This window comes from Sphaeramia orbicularis, chromosome 14 (genome assembly GCF_902148855.1).
Source record: "Sphaeramia orbicularis chromosome 14, fSphaOr1.1, whole genome shotgun sequence".
In the NCBI taxonomy this organism is placed as follows: Eukaryota; Metazoa; Chordata; class Actinopteri; order Kurtiformes; family Apogonidae; genus Sphaeramia; species Sphaeramia orbicularis.
The window spans coordinates 17256026-17282300 of NC_043970.1; the positions used below are offsets into that span (position 1 = coordinate 17256026).

General features: G+C 35.9%; 1 protein-coding gene across 3 annotated transcripts in view; it reads left to right on the forward strand.

The window, feature by feature from the left end:
• The first annotated feature begins 4840 nt into the window (after positions 1 to 4840).
• Positions 4841 to 26275, forward strand: part of clip2 (CAP-GLY domain containing linker protein 2) — a 93435-nt gene continuing 72000 nt past the window's right edge. For 2 of the 3 annotated variants that reach the window (XM_030154178.1, XM_030154179.1), the window contains exons 1-2: positions 4841 to 5381; positions 10405 to 10623. In XM_030154178.1, coding sequence (XP_030010038.1) covers positions 10509 to 10623 — 115 coding nt within the window. In that variant the 5' untranslated portion in view covers positions 4841 to 5381; positions 10405 to 10508. The remainder of the gene's footprint in view (positions 5382 to 10404; positions 10624 to 26275) is intronic. The other variant, XM_030154180.1, reaches the window with a different exon arrangement.

Sequence of the window (26275 nt, forward strand, 5' to 3'; positions counted from 1 at the left end):
CTGTTTATAATGGAAAGAAGAGAATGACTATGAGCAAAACTATTACGAGAAAGTCTGGAATTGGAGGAAGCAACAAAAAACGTACCAAAGCTTTTATTAAAGCTCTCAAAACCAAAATCCTAAAGGATCCAAACAAATCCATGAGAAAAATGGCAACTGAACTTGAGGTAGACAACAAGACCGTTAGAAATGCGGTAAAATATGATTTGAAGTTAAAATCTTACACAAGAACACCAAAACACTTGTTGACAACAGCAACAAATCCAACTTTAGCAATTTTTGGGAATCATGTTTATGGCCGCCTTCTACCCCGGATCTAAACCCTCTGGATTATGTTATTTGGGGCGTTTTAGAACATGCTACCAATAGAACATCACACAGTAATGTCGACTTTCTTAAAGATACTATTAAAGAAGAATGGGAGAAGTTGTCACCTGGATATTTGAGGAACACTTGCGCAAGTTTCAGGAAGCGTGTGAAGGCAGTTATTGAGAAAGAAGGAGGACACATAGAATAAAAACATTTTCTATTATGTCAATTTTCTTGTGGCAAATAAATTCTCATGACTTTCAATAAACTAATTGGTCATACACTGTCTTTCAATCCCTGCCTCAAAATATTGTAAATTTTGCTTCCCCATCCTGTACAGATAATGTAAAATTAAAAACAATAATAAAGAGTAGGGAAAGAGGCTTATATGATGGTACCCTACTGGTCATATATAGACTCCACCATCAAACTATCATAGGTCTGTAGCTTCTGATTTTACAGTTATCATTGATTTTCTTGCCAACATTATAACTTTAGAGTCTAATATTAGATTTTGCCAAGTTACCACCTTTAAAGCCCTGTGGCATAGTGTAATGCTATGTTGACATTAGTTTCCACTGGAGGGATTTGGCCATGTTATAGTGCAAGTCTGCTGCAAGCTGGTCACTAATCCTCTGCTCTTGGAGATTAAAACATATCTGTGACTAAGGGTCATCATTAATGTCCAAGGAGTGAAATTAATCTATGATGAAGATTGCGGTGATGATGCAAAATAGCTGTAAAAGTTCCTCCTCCTCATCCACCACATAATGTCACACTAAAAAATGATGCAATGCTATGTCAACCACAGGACTTCTCACCTATTAAGGACTGGGCGTGATCTTAAAGTTGCAAATGTTTCATCTGGTGCAACTCTTCAAATGATCTGAAGTTAGAAGCCTAGTGCAAGAACTAGGCTACGTTTGATCTTGAACATAGCTGATGAAATCTTGGGCTTGAGAAAAGCGTCCTCCAATGGTGAGATGTTGATGGTGACAGTGGTCTGTTGAGACAATAGCCACATTTACACAGAGATCCTGGAAATAAGGCAAGATGGTGATCCCACCTTTTTTCCACCACTGACCGATTTCCACAGCCAAGTCAAAGGAGTAACAGAGGTGAGACAGGCTGGACTTTTACACTGCAGACCTGCATTCCGGAATCAAAGGGATGGTGACGCAGCGCAGTGTATAGTGTGACATATAACTTCTGCCTCGGAAATACCCCAAGCATAGCGGTGTTGCTAACCTCTCAAGAGTCGGCCCATCTTTAACCGTTTCACAATTGTTAGCATGAAGAGAGTCCTCTGCCCAAAGTGACAGCAGCTCACGGATCTCAGCATCTCCCCAGTTCGACATCTTTCTGGTCACGTTGATATGTTTGTTTACTGTACACAGCCCATGCTCATTTTTTAACCCTTTCATGCATAGTGGTCACTCCAACGGACAGTTATTCTCCAGCTGTTCTCTTGTATATTCATGGGTTTTTTTGTTTTAGTTCCATATCAGCCAACACAGTGGACACTCATGCACCATCCAAAACACTGCAGTTCATACAATTATTGTAACTTTGTTGCTCATGATAAATCTGATCTGCAGTGACATGTTTTAGTGTAAATCAATTGCTAATTGTTATTAGACTGTAATTAAGAAACTTTTTTTTTTTTTTTTTTTTGTGCATATCCTCCTGAGACCCAGCAATGCATTTTGTCCTCTGTAGGGGACAAAAGTTTGACAGTTTTACTTAAAAAAAAAAATACTGTGCGTTGCAATGGACATTCCATTAAAAAAATCAATCAATCAATAAAAATAATTTTAAAAATGTATCTGAAAAATTGTTGCATTATGCAGTTTCCAATCAAGACAATTTTTTAATGTAAAAAAGCTAAAACTGTCAAATTCCTGGGTCTCAAGAGGATATTATCTCCATGAAATGAGTAATAACTAATATTAGATTGTGATGAAATGTGAGAAAACAGTAGCAATTTAGCAATTAGCTGCATTAAAAATATTTTTATTTCATAGTTTTCACACAGTTTATCACTTTCTGATGATGATTTTTAAATACATGTTTCTTTGCTTCAAAAATTAAACGCATGGTGTCCAGCTGAGTGGACATTTTTGTAACTCCACAAAAAATAATTTCATTTAAAAAAAAAAAATCAATTGCGTTGTTTTTTTCATGCCTAAAGAGGAACAAAAACACTCAAGAAAAAATATTGACTAAGGTTCTCACAATTCATGCATGAAAGGGTTAATTCCCCTGGTGCAATACATCATCAAATGTTCCAGAATAAAGACAAAATATTCCCATAACAGAAGTGCTATGTAAAAGGGGGCTGATAACTGACACATGGATTTGCAACTTCTTTGAAAACAAACTAATTATGATACTTTTTTTTTTTTTCACTTCTTTAGGGATTTTGCCAGACAACTTCAGAAGAAGTCAGTGCATTCTGGAGATAAAGATGAAGGTCAAAGATCAACTCTCCAATTATATGTGTTATCTAACTAAACTGTTTTAAAAATTTTTAGCATGTATACATGTGTTGTAGATTTGCATGTCTTACCATGCAGAAGCTTTACTTGTGACAAAGTTTTCAGGTGATTCTCTTGTTCTTTGTGTTCTTTGTGAAAGGGAGGTCAGGGTGAAGTATGGGCAGAGACAGAAAGATAATGAAAAATAATATGTAATATAACAACAATAAGTATACAGTGGTGTGCAAAAATATTAGAACACTTGTCAAATCTTAAGAAACTGGTGGTTTATTTGTTCCCAGAGACTGAATTTCACTTTTTTGCCATTGCAAAAGGTAAAGGCAAAGGTACTGAGAATATTTCACCTACAAATTTATCAGTCCAGTCCTTTTTTTTTTTTTACATTTTACTCTAATATTTAGTGTGGCTCCCCTTGGCAACAATCACAGCAGTGCATCTTTCTGGCATTGTGTCAATGTATTTTCTGAGAGTTTCAACCCCAGCGTCATTCCACACTCTCAGAAGCTCATTCCAGAGAGTTTCCTTAGATTGTTGCCAAGGGGGGCCACACTAAATATTAGAGTAAAATGTAAAAAAAAAAAAAAAAAAAAAAAAAAAAAAAAGACTGGACTGATAAATTTGTAGGTGAAATATTCTCAGTACCTTTGCCTTTACCTTTTGCAATGGCAAAAAAGTGAAATTCAGGCTCTGGGAACAAATAAACCACCAGTTTCTTAAGATTTGACAAGTGTTCTAATATTTTTGCACACCACTGTACATATGCATATTAGCCTGCATATACACTCCCTTTTTTAACTTATACTTAAATATATTCTTAATTTTTCATTTAACACAAAATCATCATCAGATATGATCCATTTGGACGTTCAGGGGCTGTGTAGTGAACGTGAAACACTGTCATCTTCTGCAACAGTGACTGCTACATTTTTGTTTTCATGAACAATGACCACAACCTCAAATGGATGAAATAAGTGTTTATTTAAGACAGTTACAAATAATTGTTTGTGGTGCTGATCAGGATGACCACTCTGATAAAGTACAGGTAAATGTGGTGGGGTTAAAACATTATTTGGAAGTATATCTCAGTTTAAAGTTATGTCAAATAGATTTATTCAAGTATAAATACCTCCAATTTATGCTTAACAGTACTCAGGTTGAAACCCTGCCATACAAGTAACCCTCATATTGTTGCACTGTAAACAAAGATCAGTTACCTCCTCTGTAATATAATAATGCAGCAATACAAGTATTTTTTTTTTCGCGGCACGGCTGTCAAATGTGTGCACTCCCAGACACAGACAATCTGACCAATCACAGCGCTCTAAAACTCGGCTCCTCACTTCGCTGGCCAATCAGAGCTCTTCAAATCCAGCCGGAAGCGCCATTATGAACAGTTTGGCCCCACCCATGCAATAAAGGGAATATGGGAATGAATCACTCCCACGCGTGTTTGGGTTTTCCCATTACTGTGTCTGCTTTAAAGTACCATCTTTTAATCCATCACATCCAAATTATTATTAGCATTATTATTATTACACTTTAATTCTGTTGAATACTCGAGTTACGCCTTGTATTCACTCTTACACCAGATTACGTTAGGAATTTGATCAATTAAAGATTTCATTAGCTGTTAGTGGCTGAGGAAATTTTCTAAAACCGGAATTATGACCCTATAATAAAGGGTAGAAACTCACCTTAAAATCGGCGTATATACAGAAGCTAAACATATTCGATTTCTTTCTACTAGTATGGACTTTAGTGTTTAGTGCACTGTTTGTAGTGTGGTTGTTGACGCGCGTCTAAAGCGGTAAGTAACATTGTAAGTGCATCATAAATGTGACATATTAATAACAAAAAAATGCATATTTGTGAAATATATCGATGCCGAATAAAACCATAGAGGTATAGACTCATAACAGTGTTGTGAGTTGTTTGAATCGTGCTCATTTTCTGCCTGTAATCACGGCCGATCTTAAATCCGTGCGCTTTCAGTCGGAGTTCGTCGTAGATGGAATGAGACTTGAGTTGGACTCTCATCTTTCCCCCAGGAGGCTCTGCTTTTTTCCCAGCCCCTTTGTTCAGTCTCGCCGGTGGGTTGAGTCACAGGGAGGCTGTGCTAACCCACAAACCCACAGGACTGAGAGCTTACAAGGGGCCGGAAAAACACAGCTAAGGATCCCAGACTGGGCTGGTAGCCTTAGACGGATGTGAGGCGGTAGAAAAGTTGTCTTTTCCTGCTGCTGATGCTGCCTTCGAATCCGGGAAGCGTCGGGACCTGCGTGGCAGTATCCAAGCCCCTCAAACTACGATGATTTTAGCGTCTTTTTCAGCTCCCATCCCGTTGGTGAACCGGCAGGCTAACTGCTAAGCCATCACCGGTGTATTGCTGACAGTGTGCAGTTGTTGCCATCATCCACGGGTCCACGCGCTGACTCTCCCTTTCAGTTTGTGCTCAGCATCCATATTTGCATCCCAGGGAGTGGCAGACACTCATCTGCTCCATCTGCCAAGGAAATCCAAAGTTGGCCCCGCTGCTCGGACCACAGTCGGATGCTTAAATTTTCATATAGGATGGTGAGTGTTTTTGCGATTGTGATTGCACTTTGGTGTCATTTCTTTTGCTGGGAGGGACTGTGTGTTTGGGTGAAGGGCAGTCTGGAGCACGCTGCCGCAGTAGCTACAACAATGGATCAAACAGGCGTTGTGTTTCATTTTGTGGAGGTACGCATTATCATCCCACACGTTGCAGCCAGCTCTCAGGGAAATCAAGTGTTAATTAGGAAATTAATTATTCAGGCCTGTATGAAGAGCAGCTAGGCTAACTGGAACTGAAAAATCACAGCAGTCAACACTTAAAGGCCTGATATTTCACTCAAGTTATCACTAAATATACAATCCTCGACAGGTTTAATGGAGTGAACTGGATTTTTAGGTGTCAGGACTATCAATGAGGTGTAATTTTGCTCTTATACCCAGTGTCTAGTTTTAAAGCCTCAGTCTGATGCTGAGAAACTGCATTTTATCTGAAATATTCAGTTGTGTTGATATGATTAGTGGTTTAAAACTTATTGCACATTGTAAATCAGTAGATGGTTTTTGTCTTAAAGGGTTCAGTTCTGATTGCTTTTTATTTATTTAAACAAATATTGCACATTGACACCATTGTGTGTTGATATTGTACATGTACAATGTATAGTTGGGATACAGATTCTGCTATTCTAATTAGGAAATTAATTATTTAGGAGTGTATGATGAGCAGCTAGGCTAACTGGAACTGAAAAATCACAGCAGTCAACACTTAAAGGCCTGATATTTCACTCAAGTTATCACTAAATATACAATCCTCGACAGGTTTAATGGAGTGAACTGGATTTTTAGGTGTCAGGACTATCAATAAGGTGTGATTTTGCTCTTATACCCAGTGTCTAGTTTTAAGGCCTCAGTCTGATGCTGAGAAACTGCATTTTACCTGAAATATTCAGTTGTATTGATATGATTAGTGGTTTAAAACTTATTGCACATTGTAAATCAGTAGATGTTTTTTGTCTTAAAGGGTTCAGTTATGATTGATTTTTTAATGTTTGTTTTTGTTTGTTTTTTTTAAACAAATAATGCACATTGACACCATTGTTTGTTGATATTGTACATGTACAATGTATAGTTGGGATACAGATTCTGCTATTCTAATTAGGAAATTAATTATTTAGGAATGTATGATGAGCAGCTAGGCTAACTGGAACTGAAAAATCACAGCAGTCAACACTTAAAGGCCTGATATTTCACTCAAGTTATCACTAAATATACAATCCTCGACAGGTTTAATGGAGTGAACTGGATTTTTAGGTGTCAGGACTATCAATGAGGTGTAATTTTGCTCTTATACCCAGTGTCTAGTTTTAAAGCCTCAGTCTGATGCTGAGAAACTGCATTTTATCTGAAATATTCAGTTGTGTTGATATGATTAGTGGTTTAAAACTTATTGCACATTGTAAATCAGTAGATGGTTTTTGTCTTAAAGGGTTCAGTTATGATTGCTTTTTATTTATTTAAACAAATATTGCACATTGACACCATTGTGTGTTGATATTGTACATGTACAATGTATAGTTGGGATACAGATTCTGCTATTCTAATTAGGAAATTAATTATTTAGGAATGTATGATGAGCAGCTAGGCTAACTGGAACTGAAAAATCACAGCAGTCAACACTTAAAGGCCTGATATTTCACTCAAGTTATCACTAAATATACAATCCTCGACAGGTTTAATGGAGTGAACTGGATTTTTAGGTGTCAGGACTATCAATAAGGTGTGATTTTGCTCTTATACCCAGTGTCTAGTTTTAAGGCCTCAGTCTGATGCTGAGAAACTGCATTTTACCTGAAATATTCAGTTGTGTTGATATGATTAGTGGTTTAAAACTTATTGCACATTGTAAATCAGTAGATGTTTTTTGTCTTAAAGGGTTCAGTTATGATTGATTTTTTAATGTTTGTTTTTGTTTGTTTTTTTTAAACAAATAATGCACATTGACACCATTGTTTGTTGATATTGTACATGTACAATGTATAGTTGGGATACAGATTCTGCTATTCTAATTAGGAAATTAATTATTTAGGAATGTATGATGAGCAGCTAGGCTAACTGGAACTGAAAAATCACAGCAGTCAACACTTAAAGGCCTGATATTTCACTCAAGTTATCACTAAATATACAATCCTCGACAGGTTTAATGGAGTGAACTGGATTTTTAGGTGTCAGGACTATCAATAAGGTGTGATTTTGCTCTTATACCCAGTGTCTAGTTTTAAAGCCTCAGTCTGATGCTGAGAAACTGCATTTTACCTGAAATATTCAGTTGTGTTGATATGATTAGTGGTTTAAAACTTATTGCACATTGTAAATCAGTAGATGTTTTTTGTCTTAAAGGGTTCATTTATGATTGATTTTTTAATGTTTTGGGGTTTTTTTTAAACAAATAATGCACATTGACACCATTGTTTGTTGATATTGTACATGTACAATGGATAGTTGGGATACAGATTCTGCTATTCTAATTAGGAAATTAATTATTTAGGAATGTATGATGAGCAGCTAGGCTAACTGGAACTGAAAAATCACAGCAGTCAACACTTAAAGGCCTGATAGTTCACTCAAGTTATCACTAAATATACAATCCTCGACAGGTTTAATGGAGTGAACTGGATTTTTAGGTGTCAGGACTATCAATAAGGTGTTATTTTGCTCTTATACCCAGTGTCTAGTTTTAAAGCCTCAGTCTGATGCTGAGAAACTGCATTTTATCTGAAATATTCAGTTGTATTGATATGATTAGTGGTTTAAAACTTATTGCACATTGTAAATCAGTAGATGTTTTTTGTCTTAAAGGGTTCAGTTGTGATTGATTTTTTATTTTCTATTTTTAACACATAATGCACATTGACACCATTGTGTGTTGATATTGTACATGCACAATATATAGTTGGGATACAGATTCTGCTATTCTAACTAGGAAATTAATTATTCAGGAATGTATGATGAGCAGCTAGGCTAACTGGAACTGAAAAATCACAGCAGTCGACCCTTAAAGGCCTGATATTTCACTGAAGTTATCACTAAATATACAATCCTCGACAGGTTTAATAGAGTGAACTGGATTTTTAGGTGTCAGGGCTATCAATAAGGTGTGATTTTGCTCTTATACCCAGTGTCTAGTTTTAAGGCCTCAGTCTGATGCTGAGAAACTGCATTTTACCTGAAATATTCAGTTGTATTGATATGATTAGTGGTTTAAAACTTATTGTCCATTGTAGATCTGTAGATGGTGTTGGTCATTGGAAGCTGTTTTTGTCTTAAAGGGTTCAGTTGTGATTGATTTTTAAATTATTTTTTTAACACATAATGCACATTGACACCATTGTGTGTTGATCTCGTACATGCACAGTGTATAGTTGGGATACAGATTCTGCTATTCTATTACGGAAATTAATTATTCAGGCCTGCATGAAGAGCATCTAGGCTAACTGAACCTGAAATATACACAAAATATAGAATCTTTGAAAGGTTTAATGGAGTGCATAGCCTCGAACTGCCTTTTTAGATGTCAGGGCTATCAGTGAGGTGTGTTTGCATTTTGCTGTAATACCCAGTGTCTAGTTTTAAAGCCTCAGCCAGATGTGTGTTGTTTATTGTAGGCTCTAACACCATTATATCATCCTTAATGGTCTTCGGGCCATGATCCACATGGGCACCGGCCTACATTGGCTTTCGGTCATGTTAGTGATCTGCTGGAGGGGCTTTGTTAACTATGAGGCACCGATTCATGTGTTATTAATAGTAATAAATTAATAGTGACACAAAACCCCAATATATCAGGATACGGGCTCCATTCCATCATTGGTATTGCAGCTGTTTGGCTGCAGGTGTAATGGAATGTGGACTAGTATCTATAAATCTGTTTTTAAGTGAATATTAACCCGTAGTAAATGCTATTATTGATATTAATTCATGCAAAACCAAGCAGTTCAGTCATTTTTATGCCTCACATGGGAAAAAACCCAACGCAAAACTATGGAAATGCTTCCTGTTGTGTATATCACACAAAATTCACCAATTAGTGCAATTACAATTATGTTGAAATAACATGGAAAGATTTAGCAGGTTTATTGTACACGGAACAATTAAAGCTTCACATGTAGCAGGAATCAAGATTAGAAATGTAGACAGTGGTATCAAAGCAGTTATTGTTAATGTTATTGTCTCGTAAAACCTTAAAGTTAAATAACAACAATAACAAGGATCAGAGAGGAGTTAAATCTGAAAATCCGTGTGATTCTTCGACTTTGTTTTGAGGTAGGACTCGTCAGCATGAGTTCCTGCAGCTCAAAATGCAACCAGTTTGTTCGTTGTAGTATATTGTTAACCCGTAGAGACCTACACTTGTTTTTGTGGGGATTTCTAAGTAGATATTTCTTCTACATTTAACATTTCCTAAGTGATTTATCACCCTCTGTTACAATATTATCCTCTGCATTTTGCATTTTTTCCAAGTATGTTCCTGTTTTTCATTTACTGATCATGTAAGCTGGGAAACAAGTGACTTTTTCGGCAAAATATATCATTAACTGAACAGAAAAACAAACATCTGCAACCACTTGTGTTTGTCAAACTATGTGTATTTTACGGATTAATCAGTGTTGCAGAAGGTGACGGTGTTTCCATGTTCTCTAAGGAGCCTCTCAACATCTACATGGGTCTGATATGATGCTGCTGAAAAGCTGAGAAACTGCATTTTATCTGAATTATTGAACCTAGTTGATATGATTTGTGGCTCTGAAGCTATTACACATTTTTAGATGGTTGGCAGCTGTTTTTGTCTTTGAGGGTTTATATGGTTCAGTTATGATTCACTCTTGTTTGTTGATATTGCACATGCACAGTGTATAGTTTGGATAAAGATTCTGTTCCTCTATTTTGGTCTTGTCTGTATCCAAAAGTATGATCCATCTTGATTCAGCGTTGGAGGCTGTTTTGAAGAGTTTTTACCATTTTTTTTTTCCATTTTGTTGAACTTATCCCCTTATTTGCATCCCAACAGCTGAACATGGAGAGCGGCAGCCCCCACTTCTACATCTAGTGCCTCGTCCATAAGCCTTCATCCAGGGAGAAGCTCACAGGTCCTGGTCTCCCTGCTACTGTAGAATGAATATGCTCAAATCCAGTGGACTGAAAATCCCTGGCCGTGGGCCCAAGCATTCCAGCCCAGTGGGAAGGACCTCGGCGGGTGGAACGTCCAGCCCTGTCGTCCCAAAAGACAGTAAGTTACTTCCTCCCCGTGACCTCAGCGGAACAGAAGGAGTCACTCACTTTTAGTTACTTTTGCTCATCACAGGAAGTGGTTTATTTGTGTTAATGAGTCACTAGGACACAGCTGCATCAGATTAGAGTTCTCTTATAGTATAAAGGCTCAGGAGGTGCACTGGGTAATGTGAAATTTACGGTAATGTGCACTCACACAGTCATCTCTGCATTTAAGGCAAGAATAAGTATACTGATACCCATGAGGGCTATTATTATTTTCTTTTGTGTAGAGTTTTTGATGCATTTTGTAAGTTGACAATACATTCTTTTCTTTCTTTTTTTTTTGAACTTCTTATTGTTTAGTTTTCACATGTGTAGACGACAGAAAATAGAGTAACATATGTATCAGTCTTATTGGGGTTAATAGTCCATGGGTGTTTCAGATCCTAGCCCACTGGGGTCATGCAGTTCAGAATTGATCAGCTTCAGTCAGTGACCTAATACATGGTAATATCTTGACATACATTCAGGTTCTACCAGAGAGCAGAGAGATAACTGAACTGAACAGACAAAACAAAGGTTATATCAAGTGGAAATGCAACACAATGGGGATCCAGTTATTCAGAAATACTTCTTATTTACAATACATCCTTTTCAGCTGAGAATGTTTCACTGACTTCATATATCAGCACCATAAATGCATTGTCTGACACTTTCTGGGAAATTGATAGAGTGAGATATATGAAAGGGTAAATGTAGCCATATTCAGAGATGTTACTGCAAAATCTGCAATTTTTAGGACTTTATGAAAGTACATAGACATAAAATCAATTCAGCAAAATGGAACTGGACTGATTTTTTTTCCAGGGTTTAATCATAACCTCAGATTTATTTCAAAGGAGTGACATTTTGCTTTTTTTAAATGGAATTATGCATTTTAAAACATTTCCTTGTGGTCTACATAAACTGTAAATGCTATGCTTGGGTCTGAATTCTTTATTAATTAAACTCTGCAGGCCCATCTTCAACCCTATTTATGACTACGCTGGAAAAATCCAAATCTTACCAAGTGTATTTTTCTCATTTCTTGTCAAAATATCTCATCACACTTGAAATAAGACATAATCACCTAAAGAGTAGCTTTTCAGTGAGATATAAGAACGTGTTTTTAGACAATAGATCTGGAAAATCTTATTTCAGTTATCTTTTATTATTATATTATTATTATCTTTTTTGCTTAATTCAAGATTTTTTTTGCCGAATTAAAAAAAAAAAAAAGAAAAGAAAACTGTCTTATGTCTTATTTTAAGTGTGATGAGATATTTTGACTAGAAATGGGAAAAATACATCTTGTAAGATTTAGATTTTTTCCAGTGTAACGACATGAGAAAGGTTGTTTTGAGCGCTGGCCCTTTAAATGCAAATGACCCCACCCCCTTCAGGTTGTTAGCTGTGCTGCTCTGTCCCGTTCAGCCACTTGAGTTAGTTAATACAACCAACAAGGGAACATTTTAGGTTCGAAGTTTGGACATATTTTCAGTTTGGACTACAACCGCTGCTGCTGACAAACAATTATGGCGTACTCTGAGAAATGCTCGTCTGAATTTCTTAATCTTATAGGTGCAAATGCCATGACGTAACAAGTTATAAAACGTAACAAATTAGGAAGGAATTAAAACGGGTTGTAGAAATCCACTCGATTTTTGCCAAAATAAATATAAAGATAGCTTTGCAGCACCTGGAGGGTTCAAATTCAAACAATATGTAATATTAGGGTCCAAATACACAAATAAATGTACCAAAGACTAATAAAAGTGGGTTTAGTAAAATATGACCCCTTTAAAATTCCTTTTCTTTCTTTCTTTCTTTCTTTCTTTCTTTCTTTCTTTCTTTCTTTCTTTCTTTCTTTCTTTCTTTCTTTCTTTCTTTCTTTCACAGTTTACATGTTAAACAAGACTGAATTATGATAATGATCTGATTGATAATAGCTATTGTACATAACTGACATATGCTCTAATAATTAACCCTGCTTTTATGTTAAATGTTGAATAATTTCTAGCCTTATGATGTAATGAATAGTAGTTACAAACTGACAGCTTAACCTAAGTTGCATGTGTCAGATATCATCTCCATAAATCCAGCTGGCAGCTCAGTCTCTACTTCAGTAGCTGCTGTGCTAATGCTATTTTACGTTTTAATGTTGCAGACTGAAATGCCAGGCCAGCAATCAGCAGTAAATATCCCAAGAGCTGCATTAGCTAAAAAAAAAAAAGTGACGTGACATGCATAAATGTATAACTAACTGATTATTAACTATTTCCAGGATCCTAGCCGATCCTCAGTAAGTCTTAGGTTTTCAATGCAAGGTCTAAAAATGTCTTTAATGTTTGGAAATGTAGGAGGGGAAGCATTAAATTCAATCTGTGGCAGAATGAATGAGTGTGTCTGTGTTTTGTTCAATTATGTTTTATTTTTACCTTTATTTTGTATCCCACGGCAATGACTATTTCTGTCTGGGTGTTGGTATTAGAGATGATTTGTCCACTGCAAATATGTCTGAGCTGGCAAATCCTTCAGGCCTCGCTACTAGTCATCAGACAACACTGTTTCTCTAATGCAGAAAGGTCCTTAAATTAAACTGTCATGTTTTTTGTCCCGTACAGGCATTAAAACTCCTAGATGCCATTATTGCCTTTCTACCCTGAATTTGCTGTTTTTGTGGTAGATATAAAAATAGTTTAAAGTTTTTGTTTCAGGCTTTAACAAGTATTCTATGAGACAAAAAACTTCTGACATTTTATTCCAAAAGAACATTCAGCAGCTTCACTCTGTTGTGTGACATTGCAGTGTATAACAGTATAGTGCTGAATTCAACACAGAGTCCATAATGTCAGACAGATATATGAGACTCACTGTTGTAGTTACGCAGTCAATCCTTCAATACGGTATTTCTGACGTAATTGAGACAGAATGGTAGATGGTAAATTACTTTGTTGGTGCAGCTCCTACATAGACTGTTACATGAAAACTCTCTGAATTAAAATTACATCCCCTGTCTCCTCACAACCTCAAATGTTTATCCTTGCCACTTTTAGATCACATGACAGCCCCTTCCCTCTGGTTTCATGTTAGTTCTATTTCTGCTAAATTACAGCTTCCAGCTTAAGAGTAGAACAGAAGAATAGCCAGCCTTCTTTGGCTAAAAGTGCACTTTTCCCTCATTAGCATCTGTGTCGTGTGTTTGTGAGGCATTTTATCAGAAGCTACTACATGTGTGTCATAGCTCATATTATATGTTCAAAGAGTTGTTTCATTACAGGAAATGGTGATGCTTTAAACCATACACCAGTGTTTTCCAATCTTGGGGTCGGGACCCCACGTGGGGTCACCTGAAATTACTAGTAATTGATAAAACAATATAAATAAACTTACTAATAAAAATATATGTGGTGAGTACTTAGAAAAGCGCGATATAAAACTGATGTATTATTATTATTATTATTATTTGAGTTGAGAGAGACAATCACAATGCCCATAAAAAGCTGAAACTGAAGCACTGTGGTACTGTTTATCTTTCAAATATTCATTGTGGTCAGTTTCAGGTGCTGCAGCTCTTTCATAATTCCTAGTTTGAGTTCTCGTTTGTTCAGTATTAACTGTCAGCCTTGTAAATCCAAGCTGGACTGACTGTACATATCCTAACCAAGGAAAATAAAATTCTCACTTTGTGCAGTAATCTACACCTGGCTTTTCTGCCTCCGTCCATAATAATATACATTATATAGCCTAAATGTTGACTAAAATTAATGTTTATTTGCAACATAGTATAGCGAACTAGTACATGATTGAAAACAAATTAGTTAAAAAAATGTCAGAAATTGCCAGAAATTTGTGATGTTAAAATGGGGTCACAGGCTAAAAAAATGTTGGGAACCACTGCTGTACACTGTCACTAATGACTTACTACATGTTAGCAATGTTACTTCTATTATTTTAAAGATTTTCTCAGCTTTAATATACCCATTTGCTGATTTAAGACGTATACAAAAGCTTTAATGGTGCTCGCTTGTGACTTCTAATGGTTCAGAAGGGTACAATTAGGGGAGGGTGATCTGTCAAATTTATGTCATGGACATTGTTAATTTGGCATAAAAACAAAGCTTTCCGCAGGAACCGTACAGATCTCCTGTTTCCCATGCTTCTCAAACTATCCTACTCCACTAATACTCATTTTCAGTTGCCAGAATGCCAGTATAAATACAGTGTTTTACAGGGTTTTCTAACAACTGTGTGCTGTAAACTAGTGTGTGTGTGTGTGTGTGTGTGTGTGTGTGTGTGTGTGTGTGTGTGTGTGTATTTAAGTCAGTTCATAGAGATGAGTCTGACCGCACTAGAACTGTTTGGGTCATCCACTTTAACCTGCAGGACTTTGTGTAACATGTTTTGCTGCTGAGGAATGGAATGACATCAGACAGCGGAGAAACAAAACACAACACAACAGAGACGTTTCATGTTATAATGAGAAGCATAAAAAATATCTCCAGTTCAGTTATGAAACTCTGCTGGAACAAATTAATGTAATGAATTCAAGGTGAAATAAAAAGTCTAGATAAGTAATATGTAACACTACAAGCTGCCATGGAAAGATAGATCATAGATGTAGTGTTTATTCCTTCTGTTTATTTATTGTTTTTGCCTAACAAAAAAAAATTACTGTCATTGTATCAGGCCAAATTGAGGCAAAAATCCAACAAAAAGTGACCACAGAGCCAAATCTCTCCAGAAAACTATTGTACAATCTAATGAACAGTAACAAATGAGCAAAACTTCAACATTAACTAGTAAAATGTGGAATATTACAAAGCATATGTAACCTGTAACATCTGTAGCCGGCTTTATAAAGGTTGGACCTGCAAGGCATCAAATACAGCCTTTAAGTTACTAGGTGTCATTGCAGATTGGATTGTGTATAATTGCCAGAAACATCTCTATAAACATGATTTAACTGTTTAGTTTTAATTTTGTTAAATGTATGAATATTATTACCTGATATTTTGTTCTTAATCTGAGGTATCCGGTTATCTGGATCTAGTGAAATGATCAGAAAGTCACATTCGAAATCCAATCCAACTTTATTTGTAAAGCACTTTAAAACAACCACAGTGGACCAAAGTGCTGTACAGAAAAATAAATAAAAAACAAAATAACAGAGTAGAATACAAGAATAGATTTAAAAATAAATAAATAAATAAAACTACAGAAGAATAGATAAAACCTGGATAAAAGAATAAAATATAAGAATTGATTAAAAACATAAAACACTGTACAGTTTAAAAAGACCAACAGATAAGAACAATAAACCAATACCTAATAAAACAACTGAATTAAAATAATACATTCAAACATCTCATGTGGTTTCAAAGGCCAAGGAGAGAAGATGGGTCTTAAGAAGGGACTTAAAAACAGACAGAGTGGATGCCTGTCTGATGTGGAGAGGCAGATTGTTCCAAAGTTTAGGAGAGTCTTATAAAAGTCTTACAATATTGTGTTTGGTAACTTTAACCAGTCTTCTCAGATACCTAACTGGAAGCAGATTTGATGCTAAAACACAATTTTAAGCACGATAAGGGTATTTTCTTTTAGTATTTTAAAGCCATTAGAGAATTTACTGATCAAGTAAACACAAGTCCTTTCCATGCATCCATCTGGAGGTCACATTGTTTTCTCAGATGGTGTGTGAAATCATCCTGAACCCATCCATTATCAGATAAAATCACCCTAATCCCTTGATGCTGCACACAGGACTGAAGCCTGTTGTCCTGGGTCAGTCAGCTGTTAGGTAGCCACACTGATGGGACTTAAGCTTGAGTAAATTCTTCTCTGTGTTTCTTCTCACTATATATAAACATCCTGTTTAACCACAAGTTCTAATGAATGTAATACTGCTTCCTGATGATATGCTATAACCATTTAACTGGGAAATTATCTCATTTTTCATAGCGATTGGTCACATATGCAGAAATCTAGAATTAGGCACTGCAGTCCATTTCTTTTCATTTTATAATGAATTAATTCTTGTTAAATGAGGTTATCCTGCTTCAGTTTGCTTATGAGACTAATTATATATCTGTGGGATAATACTGATGCTGCTCTGAGAAGATGAGGGATTAATTTCCTGTCCCAGATAGTCTTAACACTGACCTGGCCTCTCATTCCAAATCTCAACCCCCTGTTTGTTGGTCTTTGTTGGGAAGATCTGGAGAAAGGAGGCCACTCTGTCAGAAGTTGGCAAAGTTTACTTTACTGGTTTTTAAACAACTGTTTCAGCCTGTTAAGGTGTAATGAATAGAGGAAAGCCAGGGTGTCAGTCACATCAGATGTAAAAGGGATGTTCCTAAAGGTTGGCGAGAATTTGGCTGGAAAAACCTCATTCGCTTCTTTATTACACCAAATATTAAAAGCAAACAATTGGGAAAACAGCAGCAATGCTGGAGAGGATGTGGTCACATGAATGCCAACCACTTGCATATCTTTCGGACATGTGTAAAAATGCAAATGTTTTGGAACCATGTTGTTCAGACAATGGAGAATATTTTAAATTATAAAATTCCAATGGACCCCCAGACTATCTACCTTGGTCTAATACCTGATGACATAATTAAAAGAGAAGATACTTACTTATTTAATATTTTAATTCTCGCTTCCAAAGCGGTAGTCACAAGGAACTGGTTAATAAGTGACCCTCTTCGACCACAACAATGGCTGGACATTATAGAGGAAATGTATTCCATGGAAAAATTAACATTTCAACTGAGGATTAAGATGGGAACTTTTAAGCGAAGATGGGAGAAATGGATCATATTCAAGGACAGAAATTCTTGATATCAGATTGAGTATGGAAAAGCAGTCAAATGTATAAGGAACAACATCCCCCTTGTTATATTTTGTGTGTTTCCCCTTTTTTTTATTTAGTGTTGTTACTGCACTGTAAAAGTGATTTAAAACATTAAAATAAAGAGTATTAAAAAAAAAAGGGATGTTCCACCTCTCATCACGTCTTCATGTGTGTGCTTCAAAGCTACTTTCAATAGATACAAAGAATAATAATAAAATAAAAATAATAGCATGAAAAACTGTTAAACCAAGGCAAAGGAAACTCAACAGATTTTATTCAAAAAGATGGGAGAAAGGATTGAATACTGTTATATCGTGTAACAATGGAACAATATGTGTGATTCTGCTACTTTAAACTCCTCTTCAGCCTACTGGTCAGAATTTAGTTGGAAAAATTTAGTATGGTTCTTTATAACGCCAAAACAACAGTTTTGTAGAAACTTAAATGTTTCTACATGCTGGAGGGGTTGTGGGGACACAGAGGCAAATCACACCCACATTTTTGGTCCTGTATGAAAATTAAAACTTTTTGGAAAGATGTTGGAATAAAAATAGAACAGATTTTGAGTTTTAAATAACAGCATCCCACTTTGTCACTATTGTTAGGAGGTCTTCCTGATGATTTGACAATAAGCGATAAATACCTTCTAAGAATCTTTGGTGCTGCAGCAATAGAAACAATCACTTGAAAATGGCTTCAAGTTGATCCACCGGTGCTGGAGGACTGGTTGAAAATTGTTGATGAAATTCACAAAATGGAGAGATTAACATTTATGCTGAGGCTGCAGGCTGAACTTGACATAATAAGACAGGGCAAATGGTTTAGTTTCTTTAAATACAATTAACCTGTGGTTTCTCTTATAGTCCTGTGAAGTGCCATATAAACTGCTGCTCTAAAAATTAAATGAATTAAGTAACTTGATTGTTATTTCATAACTGTAACCTAAATTATCATTACTATTAGATTGTGACTATTATCTGCTGCCAATTGTTTATGTTTTGTATGACAAAATGATGAATAACTAATAAAAACAAAAAACTATTTAACCTTAACCAATGACCTGGTTAATGTAAGATAAGATAAGATATGATGGGGGGGGGGTTGTATTTCCTTTTGACTATTCCATCCAGCTATGACTCAAAACTAGTTTTTACCATTGTCTTTTGGCCACTAAAATAGATTCATCCTTAATGAACATTCCTACCAAATGCATAGAAATCCCTTTGCCAAGTATCATGAAGTTGATTTTTGACCATCTGGATATAACATGTTATCACATCATCACATAATACTATGACATGATTGTGAAAGTTTTCTTCTTATTTACAGTACTACTTCTTGTGTTATAGCCAAAATTGTCCTGTGTGAGGCTATAGGGACCTTCACCTTTGACCTTTGGCCACCAAATTCTAATCAGTTCCCTCTTGCAGCTGAGTGAACCATTGAGATTTAAAGTTAAGAAGATTGGACAGATGTAAGGTCAGAGTGTCTTTGACTTTTAGCCTTTGTAATCTAAGTTTTCTTCAATTCATCCTTGATTTGAAGGGAAATTTTAAGCCATTCTGTCAAGATATTCTTGAGATATTTTTCTTTAAACATAACAGAGACCCACCAAACTATCTTTATAGTGATGTCGGGTGGGTTCATACTTTTTGTACTTCGGTAACAAGGTGTAATGGAGCTAAATAGTGCAAATATAGCAAAATGAAAGCTGGTGTTACTGTTTAGAACACAGGTGTCAAACATGCGGCCTGGGGGCCAAATCTGGCCTGCCAAAGGTTCCAATCCGGCCTGCGGGATGAAAATGCAAAAATTAATCTGAACAGTCCAGGTTGTCCAAATCATTTTGGTTCAGTTTCCACATACAGACCAGTGTGATCTACAGTAAAAATAACAACACAATAAACCCATAAATAATGACAACTACACATTTTTGTGAAAAATTATGTGGAAAAAATTTAAGTGAAAAAAAAAAACCCAAACATTACACTGTGAAAATATTTACATTTACAAAACTATTCTTTCACAATAAAATGCAAATAAATACATAAATAAAAACAAAGATGAACAACCTGAAATGTGCAGTTTTAACAATCTTCTGCCTTTTACTAAATGTTTTGTGCATTTATGGATCCACTGTGATCTGTAGTTGTGTTAATAATAAGAGATGTAATATTGTAGAAATTGTTCAAATTTTAGTTCCAAACTCCAAAATTTTAACAATATTCTGCCTGTTACGAAATGTTTATGTAGCATTGAGTGTAATGTACATGTATAAATAATACGTCGAGGCATAATACGGGATGGGGAAGCAAAATTTACAATATTTTGAGGCAGGGATTGAAAAACAGTGTATGACCAATTAGTTTATTGAAAGTCATGAGAATTTATTTGCCACAAGAAAACTGACATAATAGAAAATGTTTTTATTCTATGTGTCCTCCTTCTTTCTCAATAACTGCCTTCACACGCTTCCTGAAACTTGCGCAAGTGTTCCTCAAATATTCGGGTGACAACTTCTCCCATTCTTCTTTAATAGTATCTTCCAGACTTTCTCGTAATAGTTTTGCTCATAGTCATTCTCTTCTTTCCATTATAAACAGTCTTTATGGACACTCCAACTATTTTTGAAATCTCCTTTGGTGTGACGAGTGCATTCAGCAAATCACACACTCTTTGACGTTTGCTTTCCTGATTACTCATATGGGCAAAAGTTTCTGAAAAGGTATGGATAATAGTGTTAGGTATGATTATGACATCAATATATGTTTGGTTTCAAAACAATTGACATAGTGCCTGCTGAGAAAAAACAACTAAATGTTCATTGTAAATTTTGCTTCCCCACCCTGTATTGTTAAAATTGCACTAATTTTTCAAATGAAATTTTATTTTTTTCAGGTTATTCACATCTTTTTTTGTAAAATGTAAATATTTTCATAATTTAATTGGGGTTTTTTGTATTAAAACAAAAAGAAAAACTTTGATTTGTCATTATTTATAGGTTATTAAGTCATTATTTTACTGGTCTGGCCCGCTTGAGATCAAATTGGGCTGAATGTGGCCCCTGAACCAAAATGAGTTTGACACCCCTGGTTTAGAACATAAATGATAAAATATAGATTATATTACAACCAACCAGTTATTGAAAAGTACCCCCAAACTCTTTTATGTCCCATCTTCAATGGGGTTCAACTCTGATTCTCCCTTCAAAAACAAGTCCTGACAGTGTAGGTGCGGATTTCTCACACGTCTTAAATAGCCTCATCTCGAGACTTAGTAGATTTCACTGCAACAGATTTATCAAAAGTCAAAAACATGAACCCACTGAGGCTCAGCCCCCTCCATCTGTTACTGTCTGCCGGTCAGCCTGACACAGCTGCCAACTCTGACTGCACACAACCACTGGTGAAGGCATCAGCGCACTATGAGCTCTCACTGACTGATAAGCCCCATTAAAAACAAAAAGAACAAGTTAGGGAGCACAGATGATAGCCATTGTGCAACGGGATCGTAAATAAACAGAGTTAAAGAGAGCGGAGAAAGAGGTGTGTGTGTAACCAAAGTAGGGAGAGATGGAGGGATAATTGGGGGGAGGAGGGGGAGGGACGTGAGGAAGCTGTGGAGGTTTCATTGTGCGGAGCTGATGAATAGTGGGATTCAGATGGTGGTGGGAGGTGGCCAAGCACAATAGTGAAAGTAAGGTCTGTGTTTCCAGTCTTCCTTCTGCCGAGGATCCTTTTACCCTCGCTCTCATGTTGCCCCAGCAACACAAATCATGGGTTAGCTCAGGTTTTTTAATGTTACACTGGGTTTACTGGTGTGCTCCTCACAACAATACTGTACCATTAGTCAGGTTAGATCTCACGTAATGTGTGACAGTGTGTTTTTAGCTGTGAAGTAACTGCACCAACTTCTGTTATGTTACCCTCACAGATTTCACTTCATTTGGTCAATTATTTACCAAGCTCTCACAAAAGTCTGACAAAAAAAAACCACCATTAGGTTTATTGTTTATTGCAAAGTTGTATTAACCACACACAGGCTATTCTGAGCTTCTGTACAACCAGGAAAAATCTGATAGGTGCAGCATTAAAAGTTAGGGAAAAAAAGCTTATACAAGCCAGAATGTCAAATATTTAGTGTTTAAATCTTTTTTTTTCCAGGTTGTATGAGATTTTATTAATTTTCTGGTATTTTGTCAAACATGTCTTATTATTCAGGCTACTTTTTGTTGTGGGAACACAGGTCACATTAAATACTGACTTTAGCCTGTAGGAGCCATGGAGTTGTGTAGATTTTTTGATAGATTCTTGTATTAAGTCATAATTAAATATGCATGCTCATTACAATGCTGCGAAAATGCTAAAGCTTAAGGTGACCAAAGACATTTGCACAGGACAGAAGCTTCATGTTGAACTGTGGGTATTCAGTCTCTGACACTTCTGTTATGTTACCCTCACAGATTTCAGTTCATTTTGTCAATAATTTACCAAGCTTTTACGAAAGTCTGACAAAAAAAACACCATTGGGTTTATTGTTTACAGCAAAGTTGTATTAACCACACATAGGCAATTCTGAGTTTCTTTACAAACAGGGAAAATCTGATATGTACAGCATTAAAAGTCGGAAAAAGAAGAGATTCCACAAAACAGAAAGTCAAGTATTTAGTGTTTATATCTTTTTTTCCCAGGTATGAGATTGCAATAATTTTCTGGTATTAAGTCAAACATGTCTTATTATTCAGGCTACTTTTTGTTGTGGGAACACAGGTCACATTAAATACTGACTTTAACCTGTAGAAGCCATGTAGTTGTTCAGAGTTTTTTTGTAGATTCTTGTAGTTTTCCGTATTAAGTCATAATTAAATATGCACGCTCATTACAATGCTGCAAAAACGCTAAAGCTTAAGGTGACCAAAGACATTTGCACAGGACAGAAGCTTCATGTTGAATTGTGGGTATTCAGTCTCTGACAATGGTGATCATCCAAGAGTCAGTGTTGATCCTTCGCCTCACAAAACCTCACACTTCTGTCCAATAACAGCTGATGGGGCAGCAATTTGATTGTAAATCAAGTTAAATCAGGAGCGTGGTTTTGTAGATTTTATCGGTAATCCCTAACTTTATATTTAACCTCCAGGACAACACTTTTCTCTGCCAGTTTATCTTTTCCTTCTTTTGTTTTCTGTTTATACCTTTTATTTATGAATATCTTTCATCACTTGTAATTGTATTTATTATACATATTATTATATCTACCATTCTCCATTCTGTAGCAGTTGGATTGTAGTCTGATGCCACTAAATTGTCAGGAGTTGAATTAGATCTACCTTTTTTATTTACTCCTGGTGGTTTGGCTCACATAAACTTCCCTGCTATTAGCCACAGAAGTGCTAGCATCCTTGCACTGGCAGATTCTAGCTGGGTGCACAGCAGATGGTGATACATGATGTTATTTTCTGTTTATTTAGTTATTGTTGTTGTTTAGACCCCCTTTTGTGCAAATGAAACAAAGAAAACTTCATTATATGTTATGTATAAAGTGGTGTTTCAGATCTATATTGCATTATTTTTCAATGAGTTTAAATTCAATCATAGAGTTAAAAAAAAAACAAAAAAAAACCCAACTTTAATACACTAGATAAATGCCTTCAGTACTACTGCCACATCACCACTGCTTTTGATGAAATTTTATGTATTGTTTTTTTAATTTTACCTTAATTTAACCTGGTAAATTAGTTTATTTTTATTTTACCTTTGCTTAACCAGGAAGTCCCATTGAGATTAGGAATCTTTTTTACAAGGTAGACCTGGCCAAGGTAGCAGCCATACAAAGTCCAAAAAACATAAAACACATACTGTGCATGATACACAATGAGCAATAAAACACAATAACAACTATTCATCCATAATGGCATCAAGAAAAACAGTGACATTCCTCCTTCACTGCATTCTCTGATATGTTTAAAATCATTAATAGAAATAAATGTATGTATTTTTACAGTTTTTTGAAGATTATTCCACGACCATGGTGCATAACAGGAAAACACTGTTTTAGGAAGTTGAGAACTGATTCTCATTTTTAATAACAAACTGGACATATAGAGACGAACAACCAATTACTCTCACATTCACACCTATGGGCAATTTAGATTAAACAGTTAACCTATCAGTGCATGCCTTTGGATGGTGGGATGAAGCCGGAGTACCCGGAGAGAACCCACGCAAACACGGGGAGAACATGCAAACTCCACACAGAATGGCTTCTGGTGTCGGAATCAAACTCAGGACCTTCTTGCTGTCAGGTGACAGTGCTATTCACTGCACCACAGTGCTGCCCCATGAATTCCTGTATGCAAATAAAGATATCAGCCAGTGCATCAGTGGATCCCTCATAAAGATGTTATGACCTGAGTGTTTGTTTCAGACAGATTACAGTGTTCATGGTGGCATACTTTCACCTCTTTATTTCAGCTCATGCTACAGTATGTTGCATGTACTATGCAGACAGCTGGAACATACTGTAATACAATAATATATCATTGCACCTTGACGATTGACTCTGTTATCACCATTAGATTGTAACTGCTTTACACCCACACAGTATTTCGACTAGCCACAAAAAAACATACTGGAAAATTTGACCGGATGCTATGTGACATCCTGGTATTTTTTGGTGTACTGCACTAATTTGACATATGTTGAGACATTCTTTTTTTAACCCTTAATAGGTAACCATGGTGCCCCCCACAGCTACGGTACTTTATTGCTTATAGTATGAAAGGATAGCAATGAAACGAAAAAAATAAAACAAAATTGTGCTTTATTTTCCAAATAAATTCTCCTTTACTGCGTGAAGTACAATTCTCCTTTACTGCGTGAAAACATAAAAAATTAAAAACGTGGGGTCTGCTGGGACCCCAGGTTACCTATTAAGGGTTAATAAATAATTTTATTTATGGATTTTCAACAGCATAACATGGATGCCTCATACAGTGTGTACATTTTTACTGTCCTTAACATAAGGTCCCACCCCCAACTTAGATATAAACATAAACATGTAAATATATATATCAAAAGACATCAGGAATATGAACAGGAAGCACACAGCATTCACACAAATTCTAGATGTGACAACATAGCAGAAGCAAAAATAAATAAATAAATACATAAACTAATATTAAAGAAATGACAATTATTAATTAAAAAAAAAAAAAAAAAAGAAATAAAATAAAATATGTACAATACCTACAGTTGTCCAGGTGATGAGTGGTGATTTGGTATTAAAGTCATGATAAAGCACTCATTCTATAAGTTTGTGTGTATTTTAGAAAAGGCTGCCATGCTTTATTGAATTTTGCAGTTGATCCTACTAACGTACATCTCATCTTCTCCATATGCAAAAACCTCATGATGTCTACAATCAATTTTTCATGTGTGGGAGGGGTTTCCTGTTTCCACCTCAAAAGTATAAGACATCGTGCAAGTAGAGATGCAAGTGCAATAGCATTTGAATAATATTTTATAAATATGAATGTTTGGAGGAATCACTCCAAAAAGTGCTGTCAGGGCTGATGGTGTAAAGTTTATGTCATTTACTTTTGAAAATGTAGTACATATAGATGTCCGATAGTTATGAAGATTAGGACATGTCCAAAAGGTGTGGATAAGTGAACCAGTATCTGCTTTGCATTGACTACAGAGCAGGTCAGTACCTGGATAAAATTCATGCTGAGACATTCCAAATAGTTTTTGGCCCCACAAAATATCACGGTAGTACAAATACTGGAATGAAGGGTGACACTTTTAAGTGTTATTGCATTTACAGTAGCTAACATATGTAGCTGTGAAGTCGAGTTATGCCATTCAAACACTACAGGGTGGGGAAGCAAAATTTACAATATTTTGAGGCAGGGATTGAAAGACAGTGTATGACCAGTTAGTTTATTGAAAGTCATGAGAATTTATTTGCCACAAGAAAATTGACATAATAGAAAATGTTTTTATTCTATGTGTCCTCCTTCTTTCTCAATAACTGCCTTCACACACTTCCTGAAACTTGCGCAAGTGTTCCTCAAATATTCGGGTGACAACTTCTCCCATTCTTCTTTAATAGTATCTTTAAGAAAGTCGACATTGCTGTGTGATGTTCTATTGGTAGCATGTTCTAAAATGCCCCAAATAGCAGAATCCAGAGGGTTTAGATCTGGGCTAGAAGGCGGCCATAAACATGATTCCCAAAAATTGCTAAAGTTGGATTTGTTGCTGTTGTCAACAAGTGTTTTGGTGTTCTTGTGTAAGATTTTAACTTCAAATCATATTTTACTGCATTTCTAATGGTCTTGTTGTCTACCTCAAGTTCAACTGCCATTTTTCTCATGGATTTGGTTGGATCCTTTAGGATTTTGGATTTGAGAGCTTTAATTAAATCTTTGGTACGTTTTTTGTTGCTTCCTCCACTTCCAGACTTTGTCATAATAGTTTTGCTCATAGTCATTCTCTTCTTTACATTATAAACAGTCTTTATGGACACTCCAACTATTTTTGAAATCTCCTTTGGTGTGACGAGTGCATTCAGCAAATCACACACTCTTTGACGTTTGCTTTCCTGATTACTCATATGGGCAAAAGTTTCTGAAAAGGTATGGATAATAGTGTTAGGTATGATTATGACATCAATATATGTTTGGTTTCAAAACAATGGACGTAGTGCCTGCTGAGAAAAAACAACTAAATGTTCATTGTAAATTTTGCTTCCCCACCCTGTATAGAGA